The sequence below is a fragment of the Podarcis erhardii genome (assembly GCF_964252035.2).
Source record: "Podarcis erhardii genome assembly, chromosome: 7".
In the NCBI taxonomy this organism is placed as follows: Eukaryota; Metazoa; Chordata; class Lepidosauria; order Squamata; family Lacertidae; genus Podarcis; species Podarcis erhardii.
In genome coordinates, this window is record NC_138511.1 from 21384199 (window position 1) to 21400212 (window position 16014).

Here is a 16014-nt window from a genome sequence, read left to right on the forward strand (position 1 = left end):
TGACCCACCGTCACCTGCCTGGTTCCCTCCCTACAAGTGCATCTTCCAGCCATGCACTGCTGACCCTTTAAGTAGCTATCTGACCCTTTCCTAGCAGACCACTGGGGCAGGAAGAAAAAGCAGGGGCGAGAGGGGAGGGGAAGGCCCACGTCATCGTTCATGAAATTGTACCGTGGTGGTGGAAGGCACAGGTGAGCAAGCTGTGGACCTCAGCATAAAAAGGAGGGGGTGCAAACAGAAAAAGGCATGTCAGAGAGAGAGAGGGGGGGGGAGGGAGAGAACAGGGTATGTATCTGTGTGTGAGAGTGAGAGAGAAGGAGTGGCCAACCCACTATTTTCCTCTGATTATGCCTACCACTGCCTGCAGCCTCTGAAAGATTACTCCAAGAGAATGCAGTTCTCTACATTAAAAAGGTTGACTGCCCCTGTCATAAGCAGCCCTGAACAATGTATTTGTACTAGAAGGCCGCGGTATAAATACTTAAATGATTAAATCGAGCCCACCCCCTGTCACACACACACACGCCCCTCCCTCCACACGTACCATTGGCCCTGGGTTGTCAGCGAAGGCCCGGTCAAAGGCCTTGATGTGCTTGAACTCAAACATGTTCCTCTGGACAAACGTCTTCCGGATCTTCTGGTTGGTCCATGTGATGAAGAGCTTGTAATAGTGGTTGGCCTTCTCCGTCAGCCCTGTCGAGAAGTAGATGGGAGCCTTCAAGTTCATTCGTTCCCTTGGGAGGTAATGACAGTGGTGGCGGTGAAAAAAAAAAGATCCATTTAGCCACCCTCTATAAACAGCTCTCTGGCTTCTGAAGTCTTGGCCTGTAACTCTCATTCATTTTGAAGCATAGTTTCATCATGACAAGGGATAGTGATTCGAGGTTGGTTTGCTTTAAAAAAACAACAACTGAAAACTTGACATTCTCAAGAAGCTGAAAACAGCACTTGTGACCACACTGGGTTGCACATTATGGTAAGCTACGGTTTGATGGTTTACCAGGAATGCACAGGCCACTGCTGCTGTGCTCCTCTCCTGCTGATGAGCAGGAGCAAATAGCTATGAACCGTGGCTTAGTGTTATTTCCAAACCAGAGATCGCAACTTGTTTCAGAGGGCCAATTGCTTTGTATGATACAAACTCCAATCCCTGGTTTGGATGGAATGCCGAGCACCCTAGTTTGTTGCTTTTGCTCACTAGCACGGAGCTATTGCTGTGTTCACGTAAATCATTCATAGAATTGCAGAGTTAGAAGAGATTCCCAAAGGTCACCCAGGCCAACCCCCTACAATGCAGGGGGTGTCCAAGCTCTGCTTAAAAACCTCCAAGGAATGAGAATCCATCACTATGGCTTACAGTGGGGAGGGGAGGACATCAAGGCTGGGGACTGTTTGTGGCCCTCCAGGCCTCTCTTATCTGGCCCTTGGAACGCTCCACAGGCCATGCCGCCTCACCGCAGGACACCCCCCCCCCACTAGTTCTCCTTAACACCTGGCTGGAATGTGCCCTTGAATTCTGATCATGCCCCCTGCTTGCCTGGATGGTGTGAGCCGAGCTTGAATGTGTGTAGAAACAAGCCTACAGTACAAATGTAACATTTGCACTTGTTGCTCTGCCCACGTTTTGCCTCTGTCCCCGCCCACCACTTGCATGTGGCCCCTGGAAAGCTGCCCAGAAGGGAACGTGGACCTCGGGTTGAAAAGGGTTCCCCACTCCTGGCTCATCGGGATGTGTAATTTGCACTGCTGCCAGGATCGCAACTTGCTCACAAGCCCAGGAAAGGACAGAAGGGAGCATAAAGATGACAATGAGATATTGGGTGGGCGGGAGAGATTTCATTCTTCAACAAGCAAGGAGCCCCTCAGGCATCGAGGCAGCAAGTCATTTTTTAAATGAGAGTGAAAGAGGCTTGTCTCCTTACCAGAAAGTCTCCAATAAAATGCAGAGCTCCTGAGCCCGTCCGAGAGCGAATACGGGGATAAGGACCTTTGGGAGAGAAAACAAAGGGTTCAGTTGGGAAATGGCAGCTGCAAACTATCCCCTGCTTGCCCAGGAAGATACACCTGAATTTGAAGGATGGCTCCTTTAACAGGGTGAGGCCTTTAAATCCTGCCTTGTAGCCATGTTTTTAGACTTGGTTGTTCTTAAGTCGCTTTGGGTCACTCTGGCTAAACAAAGCAGCTAACAAATTACAAACAGGATACAGATGGTAACAATTGGGAAATGTCTCTTTCAGGGGAAGTTTGCCTGCTATGACCGATCTGCTAACTGGAAAACTTCAGCCAGGGTGTCTCAGAGGAGCCTAGAAGCCGATAGGCAGGCTGGTAATCTTACCTTCCCGCCTCTTTCGATGGCTTCATGGACCTTCTTCAGGAAGTCCCTCTCCCTGCAGCGCTTAGAGTCTCGAATGGTTGTGGCGTAAGTGGACTCGGAAATGAGCAGGTCAGGGCGGCATTTGTCGATCCAGGCAGCTCTAAGGACAAAGCACAGGTTCATCACCACGACGGAGGAACACACCAGGTGAAGAGCTCAAATAAAATGCCTCCCCACCCCCTGTAAATCCTGCTCTGCTGATCCTGATTGTTATTAGTCATTTATACCACTTACTTGCCAGTGTGGTGTAGTGGTTGAGTGTTGGACTAGGACCTGGGAGACCAGGGTTCAAATCTCCACTCAGTCATCAAGTTCTTTGGGCATGACCTAGAGCCAGTCACTGCCTCTCAGCCTACCTCACAGGGTTGTTGAAGGATAAAATGGGGAGGGCCACAAATACCACATGGAACATGGAAAGGTTATGTGGGAAGAGCTTCAAAACTCTTCTAAGACCCTCTAATATTTTATGGTTGATTTATAAAACAAAAAACACCTTAAAAACTGCCAAGAAATTTAAAGCATTCAAATTTTGAACGTTGGAGGTCAAAACACAAACAAACTGGACTACGGTTTTCCAAAATTTTTAGTTTTTGATCAAGTTGCCCAAGCCTTCCCCACCGGCCACTTGGACAAATAGAAATGAATGAGTGTCATAAAATGTCATTTGAGAAAGAGCGAATCTTAGTGCCTTGGTGTTCTCCCACACTTACCCTAAATGCCTGTCTGGAGTCATGTTGTAGTCACCCTAATTTGAGAAAGGGAGGGGAAACATTTTCAGTGCATCACAAGTAACTTGAACACGTTCAGCTGAAAAGACAGTATATGTAGATTCAGCCAGGCACTTACAGTGTAAACGACGGACTCGCAGCCGACTTTAATCTGGAACATGGCTGCCCCAAGCACATGCCCTGCGTAATACGCCTTGATCTCCAACTCGTCATCCACCTGCATAAAAAAAAGGGCAAGCGTTGTGGCATAACAGTAAAACGTCTGCTTTGCCTGCAAAAGATCCTGGGTTCAATCGACAGAATTTCCTGATAGGACTAGGAGACAATCCTGCCTGAAATCCTTTGAGAGTCGCTGCCAGCCAGTGCAGGCAATGCTGAGCCAGGGGAAACAATGCATTCCTTCCTATGTAAAATGACAAGCTGCCATGGGTGCAGAATGCAGTGGAGGAAGGTGGTTCACAGCAGGGGACACTTCTGTTAAGACATCAGCACTGGCTGCCCATAGGCGACAAAGATCTTGTAATGATATGCAAAGCCCTGAGCAGTATGGGCCCAGGATACTTTAAGGAACCACCTGAGTTCTTACATCTTAGCTTGATCACTCAGAAGAACATGGTTATAGTCGGCCCCCTTGCCTCAACTAGAACTCAGATGTTTAGTGTTACTGGTCCCATACTGCAGAATGCTCTTCCAACAGAGATGCAGCTGGCACTCTCACTAGATTTTCAGGCTTGTCTCAAAGACCTTTTCATGCCGACAGGCCCACACAGCTGTTTAATTTTTCAGCAGCTCATTTTCATTTAGTATCATTTTTACGATGGAGTCATTCTACATATCAAGCAATCCAACTTTTTTACCTCATGCCATCCAATTTTCTTAATATTTTGTACACTTATTGAATGAGCAAAACTAAGTTTAAATCTAAAATTTTAGCTTTTTATGTCATCCTGTTTTTGAGTTATGAGGGTTTGAAATTTCAAAATAATTAACAATTTTGGCCTTGTTGGACCACACACAAACCTTAGAAGGTCAGCCCAGCCCAGCATCGAAATACGTCAAAACTAAAAACATTAATCTCTTCGGAACTTCAGGGGCTTTAATATGATAGGTCACAAGATGGACTTACTTTAAATTTTAAATTTGTTACAAAATTTTAAATTTTAAAAAGTGATTAAAATTATTCAAAAAATATGTAAGATCTATCTGCAAAATTTCATCTCGGGATCTCAATGGGATCACAAAATTATTTTGTACATAGGTGTCTGCCTTATTGGGTTCTATTTAGGATAAAGGGGTCTTCTTGGAGTAAAATATAACAGAATAAACAAGACTTCAAACAAACTTCTTATCATCATCATCATCATCATCATCATCATCATCATTATTTCTACCCCACCCATCTGGCTGGGTTTCCCCAGCCACCGGGCAGCTTCCAACAAAAGATTAAAAACACATTAACGCATCAGTCATTAAAAACTTCCCTTCTCATGTTCATGAGATGAAGTACAAACAATAATTCTTTCAAAGTGTTAATTCTATAATGCAACAGCAAGCAATCTCTCTACTTTGGAACACATTTTTAAAAGACAAGCCTGACTAGCTTTCCAGATACCTTTTAACTGCACAACTTTCTAACAAAATGCCTGAAGTAACTGAAGCTTGGGGGGGGGGGCAGGAAAGGACATTCTCTGTGGTGGCCCCCTGGCTGTAGAACTCCCTCCACGCAGAGGAGTGTGCCTGGCACCTTCCTTGCAAATGCTGATGGTGCCCCTTTACCCTGATGACCTATTTTTAGGACTAACCTTACTTCAGTGACTGTAAGTTGTTTTAAACGACTTTTGATATTGTGGTTTAATTGTTGTGCCCACTACTGAGACCTTAGAGTGAAGGGCAGGTAATTAATGAGAATAATAAGGATTAATAACAGTTACAGATAGGTAGCCGTGTTGGTCTGCCATAGTCAAAACAAAATAAAAAAATTCCTTCCAGTAGCACCTTAAAGACCAACTGAGTTAGTTCTAGGTATGAGCTTTCGTGTGCATGCACACTTCTTCAGATTTCTGTTTCAGTGTATCTGAAGAAGTGTGCATGCACACGAAAGCTCATACCTAGAACTAACTTAGTTGGTCTTTAAGGTGCTACTGGAAGGAAGGATTAATAATACAATTATAATAACCAGGCATGAGTCCCCTTCTCCCAAGGCTGGCTCCCCCTACCTGCACTGTCTGATGAAGATGGACAGCCACTACTTTCTTCATGCAATCTTTGATCATCTGGGAGGTGAAGAAGTTGGTCTCCCCTTTCTTGTCCACGGTGATTTTCCGGAAGTCCTCAAGGAGGATGGGGCAGATGGCCTTCGTTGGGTGGGTCATGTAAATGGGCCCATCGTAGCCAACCATCTCGCTGAAGTACGGAAGGGCCCCACAGTGGTCCAAATGGAAGTGGCTGCAAAGAGACAGGGCAAAATTCAAGGTGGCTTTTGATCCCCACTAAGCGAGCATGGGCCTCAACAGCTATTTGAAGTAGTTGCAAAACTTTTTTTTAAAAAACCTGAACTTCATATACAGTGGTACCTCGGGTTAAGAACTTAATTCGTTTTGGAGGTCCGTTCTTAACCTGAAACTGTTCTTAACCTGAAGCACCACTTTAGCTAATGGGGCCTCCCGCTGCTACCACACCACCAGCGCAATTTCAGTTCTCGTCCTGAAGCAAAGTTCTTAACCTGAGGTACTATTTCTGGGTTAGCGGAATCTGTAACTTGAAGCGTCTGTAACCTGAAGTGTCTGTAACCCGAGGTACCACTGTACAACTACTTGTATGTGTCTTAAAAGTTACATTTAACTTACTACATTATTAGGTGCCTAATTTACCCGTTGACGTGAAACCCCCTCCCCCCCCCCCAAATGCCTAAAACTAATCAGGACCTATTCCACTCCCAGCAACTCCTTAAGATCATAAATGCTTATTTTGAATTCATTCATATATATCTGCTTTTAATTTTAGCTTGCTCAAGGTAACAACCTTTACAAACCATGGAGAGTTGGTTCAAAACCCTTGCTCAGGATTCCCGTCACTGCAACTTCAAATTGTGCAGCTTGATAGGATAGATACTCATAACTCATCAGGTAACAGGTGAATCATGATGCCCTGAAACAGCTTTGCATGTTGCAGCACAAAGCAAGTTAACAGTGTACATGTCACTAGACAAAACAAAGGTGGTACCCACCTGATGATGACACAGTCAAGGAAGTCAGTCAGCCTTCCATTCTGAGTGATGTAGGAGAAGTCAGGAAATCGCCTCTGCAAAACACAAGAGTTTTGGTGTTCCGTAATGGTGGGGCTTACACTAGCTGGCATGCCCAGGAAGTGCCCATGTGTGCACAGAACACCCAAAGATTTCCGCTTCTTCAGAACCCACCCAGACTTCAAGATCAATTTTGGAGGCCCTCCTTGAAAGTTCCAAGATCATTCGTTCATTCTTAAAAAGGTAAAGGGACCCCTGACCATCAGGTCCAGTCGTGACCTACTCTGGGGTTGCGGCGCTCATCTCGCTTTATTGGCCGAGGGAGCCGGCGTACAGCTTCCGGGTCATGTGGCCAGCATGACTAAGCCGCTTCTGGCGAACCAGAGCAGCGCACGGAAATGCCGTTTACCTTCCCGCCAGAGCGGTACCTATTTATCTACTTGCACTTTGACATGCTTTCAAACTGCTAGGTTGGCAGGAGCAGGGACCGAGCAACGGGAACTCACCCCATCACACGGATTCGAACCGCCGACCTTCTGGTCGGCAAGTCCTAGGCTCTGTGGTTTAACCCACAGTGCCACCCGCAGCCAATAAACTCTAGGATCAATTATATTCCTCCACTGCAGGATTTATCACTATTATTATTTATTAAATTTCTATACCACCCTTCATCTGAAGACCAAAGGGCAATTTGCAATATAAAAACAAAGAAACGTACAATATAAAAGCAAACAGAAGGAGGTTGGACTACATGACCCTCAGGGTCCCTTCCAATTCTCTGATTCTATATTTGTGAGCAGAAGAGGCAGGGCTTTTTCAGCGGCGGCTCCCAAAGTGTGTTAACTCCCTTCCTAGGGATATAGAGTTGGCCCTACTCAGTTCTGGCTTTCAAAAACACACTTTAGAAGCCATTTTATTCCAAGCTGCTTTCAGCTGAGATGGTTTCTTGTTGATGTTTTTTCCAGCTGTGGCCTTGGGCTGCTAGGGGATGATTTAATTGACTATTTGACTTCCTTCCTCTTCCTCTTATTTTCTATTGTCGATATCAGGTTGTGAGCTTACAGGCATGGACTGCCTTGTGCTTCAATTGTGTGTCTGCTTTAAACCACTTAGAAGCATTTTGCTCTGGTAAGAATCATTTAAGTTTTGTGAAATAAATGAATCACCTCTGTACAGCACCTAAAACATTTTATATTGCCTATTACCCGATCCTAAAAACAAACAAATACAAACACAAACAAACCAGGGGACAGGGATTCAAATCTGCAACCTTCTGCAGGCAAAGCAAGTGTTCTTCCATGTAACATTCAGCAAAGTTCCACTTCCCACTGTTTGTTTTTGCCCAATAAGGTCTGGGGCTGCAAGGGAGAATTCTTTGCTTGCATGCGCCACCCCTTCCAAGTTAAGGGGGGGCGGTCTCCCTGAAGTCACCAAGTGGAGTGTACAGACCAAAACACAACAGTAATCTCCAGGGAGCTATCCTGCTTTGACTACGGAGTGCTGCTCACACCTCTCTCTATAGCAGGGCTAAGAGCCCTTTTCAGTCCAAGGACCCCATTCCCTTCTGGGCAACCGTGCAAGGGCTACATGCCAGGGGTGGGCGGGTGCCAGAGGCAAAAGGGGGCACAGCGACAAACTATATTATTTGGCTGTGAGTCCTGGAATACCTGCTCCCTGTCCTGCAGGTTTTTTTCCACCTGGCAAGGGACAGTGGGGCCCTGGTTGACTCCAGTTTAGGGAGTTTTGTGGGAGGAGTGTTGCTGCTGGGTGTTGTTGGCGGGGTTTTTTTTTGGGGGGGGGTTGTATCCTTATTTTAGATTTTAGTGGAAATTGTTGACTTTGGTTGTGTATTTTTTTTTAATGCCTTATTTATTATTTAGAATTACAGTGGTACCTCAGGTTAAGTACTTAATTCGTTCCGGAGGTCCGTACTTAACCTGGAACTGTTCTTAACCTGAAGCACCACTTTAGCTAATGGGGCCTCCTTTTGCTGCCGCGCCGCCAGAGCACGATTTCTGTTCTCATCCTGAAGAGAAGTTCTTAACCTGAAGCACTATTTCTGGGTTAGCGGAATCTGTAACCTGAAGCGTATGTAACCTGAGGTACCACTGTACTTTGGGTCTGTTCTACTGTAGTTATGTATTTTTTCCCATGTTGGAAGGGGCCTGGAGCATGGTTTGAATGCTGGATAGGTGGCATGCAAATAAAATTATGTATGCATATGTTTTTCCTTGCTTCCGTAGGCTACTTTCTGCACACACTGACATGACCCCCTCTATCTACCATCCAGGCAAGCAAGAGTTCAAGGGCAGGTTCTACCCATGGAAAAACACTCAAGTAGAGTGTGAAGCAGGACCAGTGAGGGGTGAGGCCTGGAGGGCAACATCTGACCACTCCTGCTCTACAACTTTCCCACACTCTAAGCTAAACCCTCCATGCACACTTTGGAGCAATGCCAAGTCAAATCTGGAACGGCCACCTAGGCCAAGGCCTGCCCATCACACTTACATCGTCATTATAGCCCATGTGCATCCCACAATCCAACATGACGTTTTTCCCTGCAATGGACACGAGGATGCAGCTCCGGCCCACATCTTGGCCAGCTCCTGAAAAGGCAAAACAGAAAAAGATGTGAGTTGAATGGCCTTCAGTCTTAACAAAGGTGCTGCATTTCTGCAAGGTCACATAGCATATCTTTGGTGGCCATGTCCACCTATGTAGGACTTCTGGGGCTCAGATCCACCAATAACTTTGTTCAAATAAGTCTGAATCTCCTTTCTTGTAACTTGAAGCCATTGTTTTGGGTCCTGGCCTCCAGAGCAGGAAAAACAAGCTCGCTACAGCCTCCGTGTGACATCCCTTGAGATATTTGAAGATGGTTATATCTCTCCAGTCTCTTCCTTACCAGGCTAAACATACCCAATGCCCTCATCTGCACACATTACAGCTTGTGAATATCCTTCTTAAATTGTGGTGCCCAGAACTGGGCACAATACTTCAGGTGTAGGCTGACCAAGGCACCATAGAGTATAGACTGGTACTATTACTTCCTTTGATCAGGACCCAGCATAGGCAAACTCAGCCATCCAGATGTTTTGGGACTACAATTCCCACCATCCCTGACCACTGGTCCTCTTAGCGAGGGATGATAGGAGTTGTAGTCCCAAAACATCTGGAGGGCCAAGTTTGCCTATACCTGATCAGGACACAACACTTCTGCTGAGGCAGCCTAGAGTAGCACTAGCTTTTTTGCTGCTGCATCACATGTTAAGCTTGTGGTCTACTACGACCCCTAGATCCTTTTCGTATTTGTTGATTGCCACTCAGCAATCTGTAGTTCAGAAACGGAACTCTTTAGAAAATTTACACTTATGTGATGAAAAGTGAAAGGACCCACATTCCCCATGCCTGATCTATACCACCTAGAATCACTGTGAGTGGAGCTCAGTGCCTCAACTTGGGCAGACTGAGGACCCTAAACTCCAAGAACGCACCCCTCCATTTTTCTTTTCTCTTTCCTCTTGGAAAAAACAAGCGCCAACATTTTTGTTACTCACCCAAGGGAGTGACTTTTATTTCAGGCATCTTTAAACAGCTCGGGTTAAACCTCCAAAGTCCAGCTGCAATGGGAGCGGTTTCAGAGATCCCATAAGTGTTCCCCAATGGTGTCACAGCTTCAGAATCATATGCAGAAGATTAATTCAAGATGTCCTGAAGGATAACAAAGAAATTTATACAGTGGCAGTGCTGCTGCTATAACTCACCTCAGACCAAGCCATTACCTGGCATTGGGTCCTGGCCCACCTGCTAAAGACCAATGCTCTATGCCAGGGCTTTACCAACCTGGCTCCCTCCAGATTACAGAACCATAGAATCATAGCGTTGGAAAGGGTCACAAAGGTCATCTAGTCCAGCGCCATCTTTCTCCCAACATGGGATTTGCACCTATGACCCTCGGTTTAAGAGTTATGCTCTACTAACTGAGATATCAACCCTCCGTTCATGCCCTTTCATGTGTTTCAGGCCCTCATTAGCCCCACATAGGGTTTCAGCCAGGAGATTCTACCTGGAGGTGCTGGGGATCTCATTTATTTTTATACGTTTATTAAATTTGCATACCGCCCTTTGCCCAAAGATCTCGGGGCAGTTCACAGAATAAAAGCTGAACTTGGGACCTTCCGCATGGAAAGCAGGTGCCCTTATCAACTTCAGGGGTATGCATGGGTACAGCACTCCGAAAACACTGGAAGGCTTTTGTTAAGCACCATAAACTGTAACCAGTGCCTGATTTACATATAAGCTAAACAAGCTATAGCTTAGGGCCCCACTCTCTTGGGGGCCCCCAAAAAATTTAAAGGGGAACAACAACTGGATGTACATTTCCAAAAAAATACATATTTTGTTATGTGCAAATACCTATTAGGTCTATAAATTACCATATAGCATATATTCAACACAAAAAAAGTGGCAATTTGTTGCTGACAAAGGACAGCTGAACATATAAAGGGCAGCATTACCTTCTGTAGCTTAGGGCCTCATCAAACCTAAATCCGGCCCTGACCGTCACAAGCCACCTTTGGAGATGATTTCCAATTGTGCCACGCTCGAGCTTCCACTTGCTATTTTTAATAAAGCACCTTTCCCCCCTCCACAACCCCGCGCATGCCTAGTTCTGTTTTAGTCCTGCTTGCTCGTTCCCCGTGTACCCGCTTCCTTCGAGGAGCTCCAGGTGGCCTCCATGGGCCTGCCCAGCTTCTCCTCACAACGACCCCGAAGGGGAGGCCAGGCGGAGGGCCAGCGACCCGCCTCCTCTTCTCACGCAGGAACGCGCTTCTTCCGCGTGGCGTTTCTGCACCCCCCCCCCGAACACCCCGACCCCGGTTTCCCTGTCTCCATGGCAACAGGAGTCGTCCCCCCACCCTCCACCCCCGCTTGCCGCCACTTTCTTTGCAAACTCACCTGGCCGGTCGCGCCTACAAACGCCGACGCAGCCCTGGGGCGAGGGGCGCATGCGCAAGGCGGTCGCACTCAGCTGCCTTCAACCTGCGCCAAGCTGGCATATAGACTTTTTTTTTTTTAACCAAAAAGTGCAGAGTGACGCAGTCAACAGTCAACTTCCGAGGTAGAAAGTACATAGTCTCATAGAGTTGGACGTGAATGTCCCCCCTCAGAAGAGCCCTTAACCTCATTTAAGGGGTTACAGGCTAGCGCATGAAACGTTAGGTCAGAAGTTTTGGGTCCGTGTTAAAGTTCACAGACGAGCGCCGAGAGCCTGCGACTCTATACTTTTTTTTAACTCTACGGAACGCACGGACTTGGGTCGCGCCTGGGACTGGCGCGCATGCGCCTTGGCTGGACCACGCGGAACGTATACCTCCGTCCCTGCGCGCCTGAATGTTACGGAAGCGTAGGTTCCAGAACTAGCTTCCGCGCTTCTATTGGCTGGCGCGGCTTGGGAACTCTCGCCTCTGCGGAACCTAGGGATGGCAGGCGATTGGTCGAGGAGAGGAGGCAGGCGGAGACAGGTGAGCAGGAGGCGGGCTTTCATTGGCTGCGCTGAAGTTGGAAAGAAGGAAGCGGTCGCTAAGGTAAGTCAGTCTGGTTGCTGGGGAGGGGGAGAAGAGATCCCCCTAAGGGAGAGGCCCTTCCTCTTCCCATGGAGGGCTGATATGGGGCAGAGGCTTGGAAAAAGGAGGTCGATGGGGCAGAAGAAAGAGGAACCCAGCGCACCTGCGGCTCCCAGCCCTGTACCCCTGAGATTTTATTATTTTTATTATTTTATAGATCAGTGAAATGTTAAATTACTTCTATTGCCGGGGTTGTATCCCAAATAACTTACACTCAAGAGTAGACCCATTCAGTTGCGTCCAGTGCTTGTCCTACTCAAGAGCAGGCCCACTGCAGTTAATGAATGCGAGGCCATCCACCCATTGAAATGAATGAATCTTACCTTAGTCAAGTCCATTTATGGGTCTACTCTGGGTAGGGCTAGCATTAGATACATATGTGTGTGAGAGTGTGTGTGTATTAATCATTTGAATTTTTTTTTAAAAAAAGTTTTTACAACAAAACTATTTTATATATCTTCTAGTTGCTGATGTTTCTGTTGTGAAATCACTTCAAGGAAGTGATCTGTAAATTAAATATATGGTTTTTAAAAAATGGACTTCGAGGCTGCCTTTCAAAACAGGAACATCCTGTCAAGGCAACATACATAGGACTTAAACATATTGAGGTGCGTGTCGAAGGAGGAATCATTCTCCTAAAATTGCGAGACACAGTTGTTAAAACTGTTATCGGTCCAAACCAGGAATCCCATCCAAAAATTAAAACCTAAGCACAACTGTAAAAACAGATGGGCAATTATTTTTTTTTAAAAAAATAGTAGTATTGGGTTGTATCCAATTATATTCGAGTACAGTCATATCTTGGGTTGAAGACGCTTCGGGTTGAAGACGCTTCGAGTTGCGCTCCGCGGCAACCCGGAAGTAACGGAGCGCGTTACTTCCAGGTTTCGCCGCATGCACAGATGCTCTAAATGACGTCATGCGCAGAAGCGGCGAAAAGCGACACATGTGTGCGCAGACATGTCATCACTAGTTACGTTTACCTCTAGATGCGTTCGTATCTAGAGGTACCACTGTATATGCACTGAAACTGATGTACCTAAGTTATGTCAGCTTCAAAGGATCTACTCAACTGGTACTTAGAGCAGTTGGGGGATAGGAGGGAAAGTTTTTTTTAAAAAAAGTATCAAAACCCAGACAGAGGAGGTTGCATAGTTTTGTTTTTCAGTTTTGTTTGCTTACCAAGCAACACTGCTCACATCTGTTCAGAAGTAAGCCCCATTAAGGTCAATGGGAGTAACACCCAGATTAGGATTTCTTAGTCCTGTTTAGAATAGAGCCACTGAAATGGAATAGTGAAAGTTAGGTCCATTATTGTCTTATTTTTCTTATTGATAATTTTATTGTTTTACCTTTTTTGTAAACCATTTTGAGGGTTTTTGATTTTGTTTTTTACACAAACAGTGTAAAAACCTCATAAAATAAATGAATAAGTAATTTCAGTGAGACTACCGTGAGTCAACCCAATATTTCTACACTGACTTTCAGGGCAAGATAGTTCACGCTCATAATTTAAACAACATCTACTTCAGTATACCTACAATCATAGCTCTCTATTTACAGGCAGTCTAATACGTGCTACTGGCTGGCTAATGCCGGGGGGGGGGGGGGAATGAAAACGGAGACCGCAACAGGTTAAACATGTCAGGCACCTTGTAAAACCGGGTCAAAACAAGAGTTACCAAAGCATGTTTAAAAGCCTATAATGAAAGGAGCCAAACGTGTATCGCTTGAGGGGCCCACAAACAGGGCCCCTCCCAGTGAAACACGTTCCGTCCCTCCATCCCACAAACCCGATTGATCTTGCTTATTATTTGCATACGACTTGATACTACTGGCCTGATCCAGCAGGGCTCTTCTTGCGTAACGATCTGGCCAGGGATAAGGCAGCTCCCGATGTTCCTGGGCTCATTTATGGTTTATCCACCAAGCAGCTGTTGACTCTTGCTGTCTGTTCCAGAGCTTCGCCATGGCCTACGGGGATGATGGACACAACCTGAGGGAAGTGCTGGCCACTTTCAAGTCCTGTATTGACGAGAAGTCGGAAATCCTAACGGACCCTTACTTAGCAGGCTGGAAAGGGCTTGTCAGGTAAGGCTGCCCACCTAGTTAGGGAACCAAGCTTAGATCTCGCTCCACATCGGGAGTTGGGAACCTGTGGCTGCTCAGATGCCTAAAGCGCCTCTGGCAGTCAGTGTAGACCACACTGACCTACATGGGCCAACACGACGACTCATTATAAGGCACGTCCCTATTTTCCTTTGTTATTGAACGAGGCAAAAAATGGGGTCCCTGGCCCCGCTCCTGCCACTTCTCTGCAAGTGTCCTCATGGCATGGCATTCAACGTTCCCTCTTCCACCCACAAGGAACAGGAAAAGCGAGTGGGAGACCATCAGCAGACAGTCCTTGTCCCTGAAGAGTTGCAGGGAAGGCTGGCTGCTTGTCACAAGCGAAACTGTTGAAGCCTGCCCTCTGACTGTAAACTGTTTCTTGTTGAGACCGGCCCGCATGGATCTAGGTGGAAACTTCTGTCATTCATTCTGTTGGGTTGCACCTCTAAACCAAGGGTGGGGACCTTTTTTCAACTCCACGGCCACATCTCAGCAGTGGGCAGGGCCAGAGGCAACATCGAGTGGAGCTTCTAATGCATATTTTACCTTTCGGCAGCAGGCTAGTCTATACACGCCCTCTCTATCCTCCTTCCAGGCGTGCAAGAGCATTAGCAGTGCTCAAGGGACACATTCCAGCTGGTTTATGAAGAGTAGGGCCATTGAGGGGGTGTGGGCTGGGGAGAGGGCCAGACAGAGAGGCCAGGAGGGCTGCCTTCAAGGTTTCCCACCTTGAAGGCTCCTTGTAACCACAGGGTTCTGTTTTGGAAATCAGGTTTCTGAACACCATGGGCACGATCTTCACCTTCGTTTCCAAAGACGCGGTGGCCAAAATCCAAATCATGGAGGAATTCCGAAGCGGCCCCCATAAGGAGAGGTACAGAACCCTTCAATCCATGGTGAGCTACGAGATGGCAAACAACCTGGTAGACATGAAGAAGAACACCGAACGCCCTGTATCAGGCTGCCGGACGATCCTGCGCCTCCACCGGGCCCTCCTATGGCTGCAGCTCTTCCTGGAGGGCCTGCGGACCGGTGGCGCAGGCTGCAGGACATCGGTGGTGTGCACAGATTCGTACAATGCCTCTCTGGCCAATTACCACCCTTGGATTGTCCGCAAGGCGACCACCATTGCCTTCTGCACTCTGCCCAACCGGGAAGCTTTCTTTGAGAACATGAAGGTGGGCAGCAACGAGGAGGCAGTGGAGATGCTGGGAGAAGCTTTGCCCCACATCAAGAAGCTCTACGATATCACACAGGAACTTTACAGCCAGCACAAACTCCTGGACCTCCCGTAGCAGAGCGGATCCCCACAATCAAGCGTTTCTCTGAATGCCACAGACGAAAAAGCAAGCATCGATCGTACATCTCATGCCTATCCATTTCCAGGCCTGCTTGCTGGCACCAAGATCTAGCTCTCTGCTTCTCAGCTCTCTCCTATAAATCAGGTTTCTTATTGCTGGAATCATTTGAGCCTTCAAACCATCCCTATTCTGGGTTCAATCAGCCAGATTTCCGGAGAAACAGAACTGGCCCCAGTTCCTCTTTGACTGCAGTGGGGACCCTACAGCCTTTCAGATATTATTGGGCTCCAACTCCCAACCACTGGGCTGGGGCTCATGGGAGTCGGAGTCCAAGAACCTGCTTGAACTACAACTCCCATCATCCCTGATGGCTGGCCATGCTAGCTGGGGCTGATGGGATTTGGAGTCCCTCCCCTTCCCCCAAAAAATCCCTGACCTAAGAAGAGGCATTCCCCAGTCTCAGGAGTCAATGAATGCCTCTTCCAAATAGAGACCATCCTCCATCTCTCCTTTGCAGTAGTGAATGCTGCTCCTTACAGTCGGAGTGAGGAACCTGTCAGCCTTCCAGATGTAGCTGGACTCCAGCTCCCATCATTCCTGGCCATTTGGCTGTGCTAGCTGGGGGGGC

The 16014-nt window shown here is 47.0% G+C and overlaps 3 protein-coding genes across 4 annotated transcripts in view; 2 read left to right on the top strand and 1 right to left on the bottom strand.

Moving 5' to 3' along the window:
- PUSL1 (pseudouridine synthase like 1) overlaps window positions 1-2256 on the top strand; it is a 73951-nt gene extending 71695 nt beyond the window's left edge. The window contains exon 9 of the mRNA XM_081871317.1: window positions 2238-2256. The gene's annotated coding sequence lies outside the window, so the exon portion shown is untranslated. The remainder of the gene's footprint in view (window positions 1-2237) is intronic.
- Window positions 1-10057, bottom strand: part of INTS11 (integrator complex subunit 11) — an 18591-nt gene extending 8534 nt beyond the window's left edge. The window contains exons 1-9 of the mRNA XM_081871530.1: window positions 9904-10057; window positions 8855-8952; window positions 6329-6402; window positions 5319-5547; window positions 3221-3319; window positions 3085-3119; window positions 2336-2474; window positions 1923-1987; window positions 515-734 (exon numbers count right to left, since the gene is read on the bottom strand). Coding sequence (XP_081727656.1) covers window positions 515-734; window positions 1923-1987; window positions 2336-2474; window positions 3085-3119; window positions 3221-3319; window positions 5319-5547; window positions 6329-6402; window positions 8855-8952; window positions 9904-9931 — 987 coding nt within the window. The 5' untranslated portion in view covers window positions 9932-10057. The remainder of the gene's footprint in view (window positions 1-514; window positions 735-1922; window positions 1988-2335; window positions 2475-3084; window positions 3120-3220; window positions 3320-5318; window positions 5548-6328; window positions 6403-8854; window positions 8953-9903) is intronic.
- Window positions 10058-11773: 1716 nt separating this feature from the next.
- Window positions 11774-15801, top strand: CPTP (ceramide-1-phosphate transfer protein). 2 transcript variants are annotated; one of them, XM_081871357.1, is made up of 3 exons: window positions 11774-11934; window positions 13934-14064; window positions 14858-15801. In XM_081871357.1, exons 1-3 carry the CDS (start codon window positions 11830-11832, stop codon window positions 15378-15380), a joined length of 759 nt encoding a protein of 252 aa, XP_081727483.1. In that variant the 5' UTR covers window positions 11774-11829; the 3' UTR covers window positions 15381-15801. The 2 variants fall into 2 exon arrangements, with proteins under 2 accessions (XP_081727483.1, XP_081727484.1); XM_081871358.1 differs by lacking the exon at window positions 11774-11934 and adding an exon at window positions 11941-12093.
- Window positions 15802-16014: the final 213 nt, after the last annotated feature.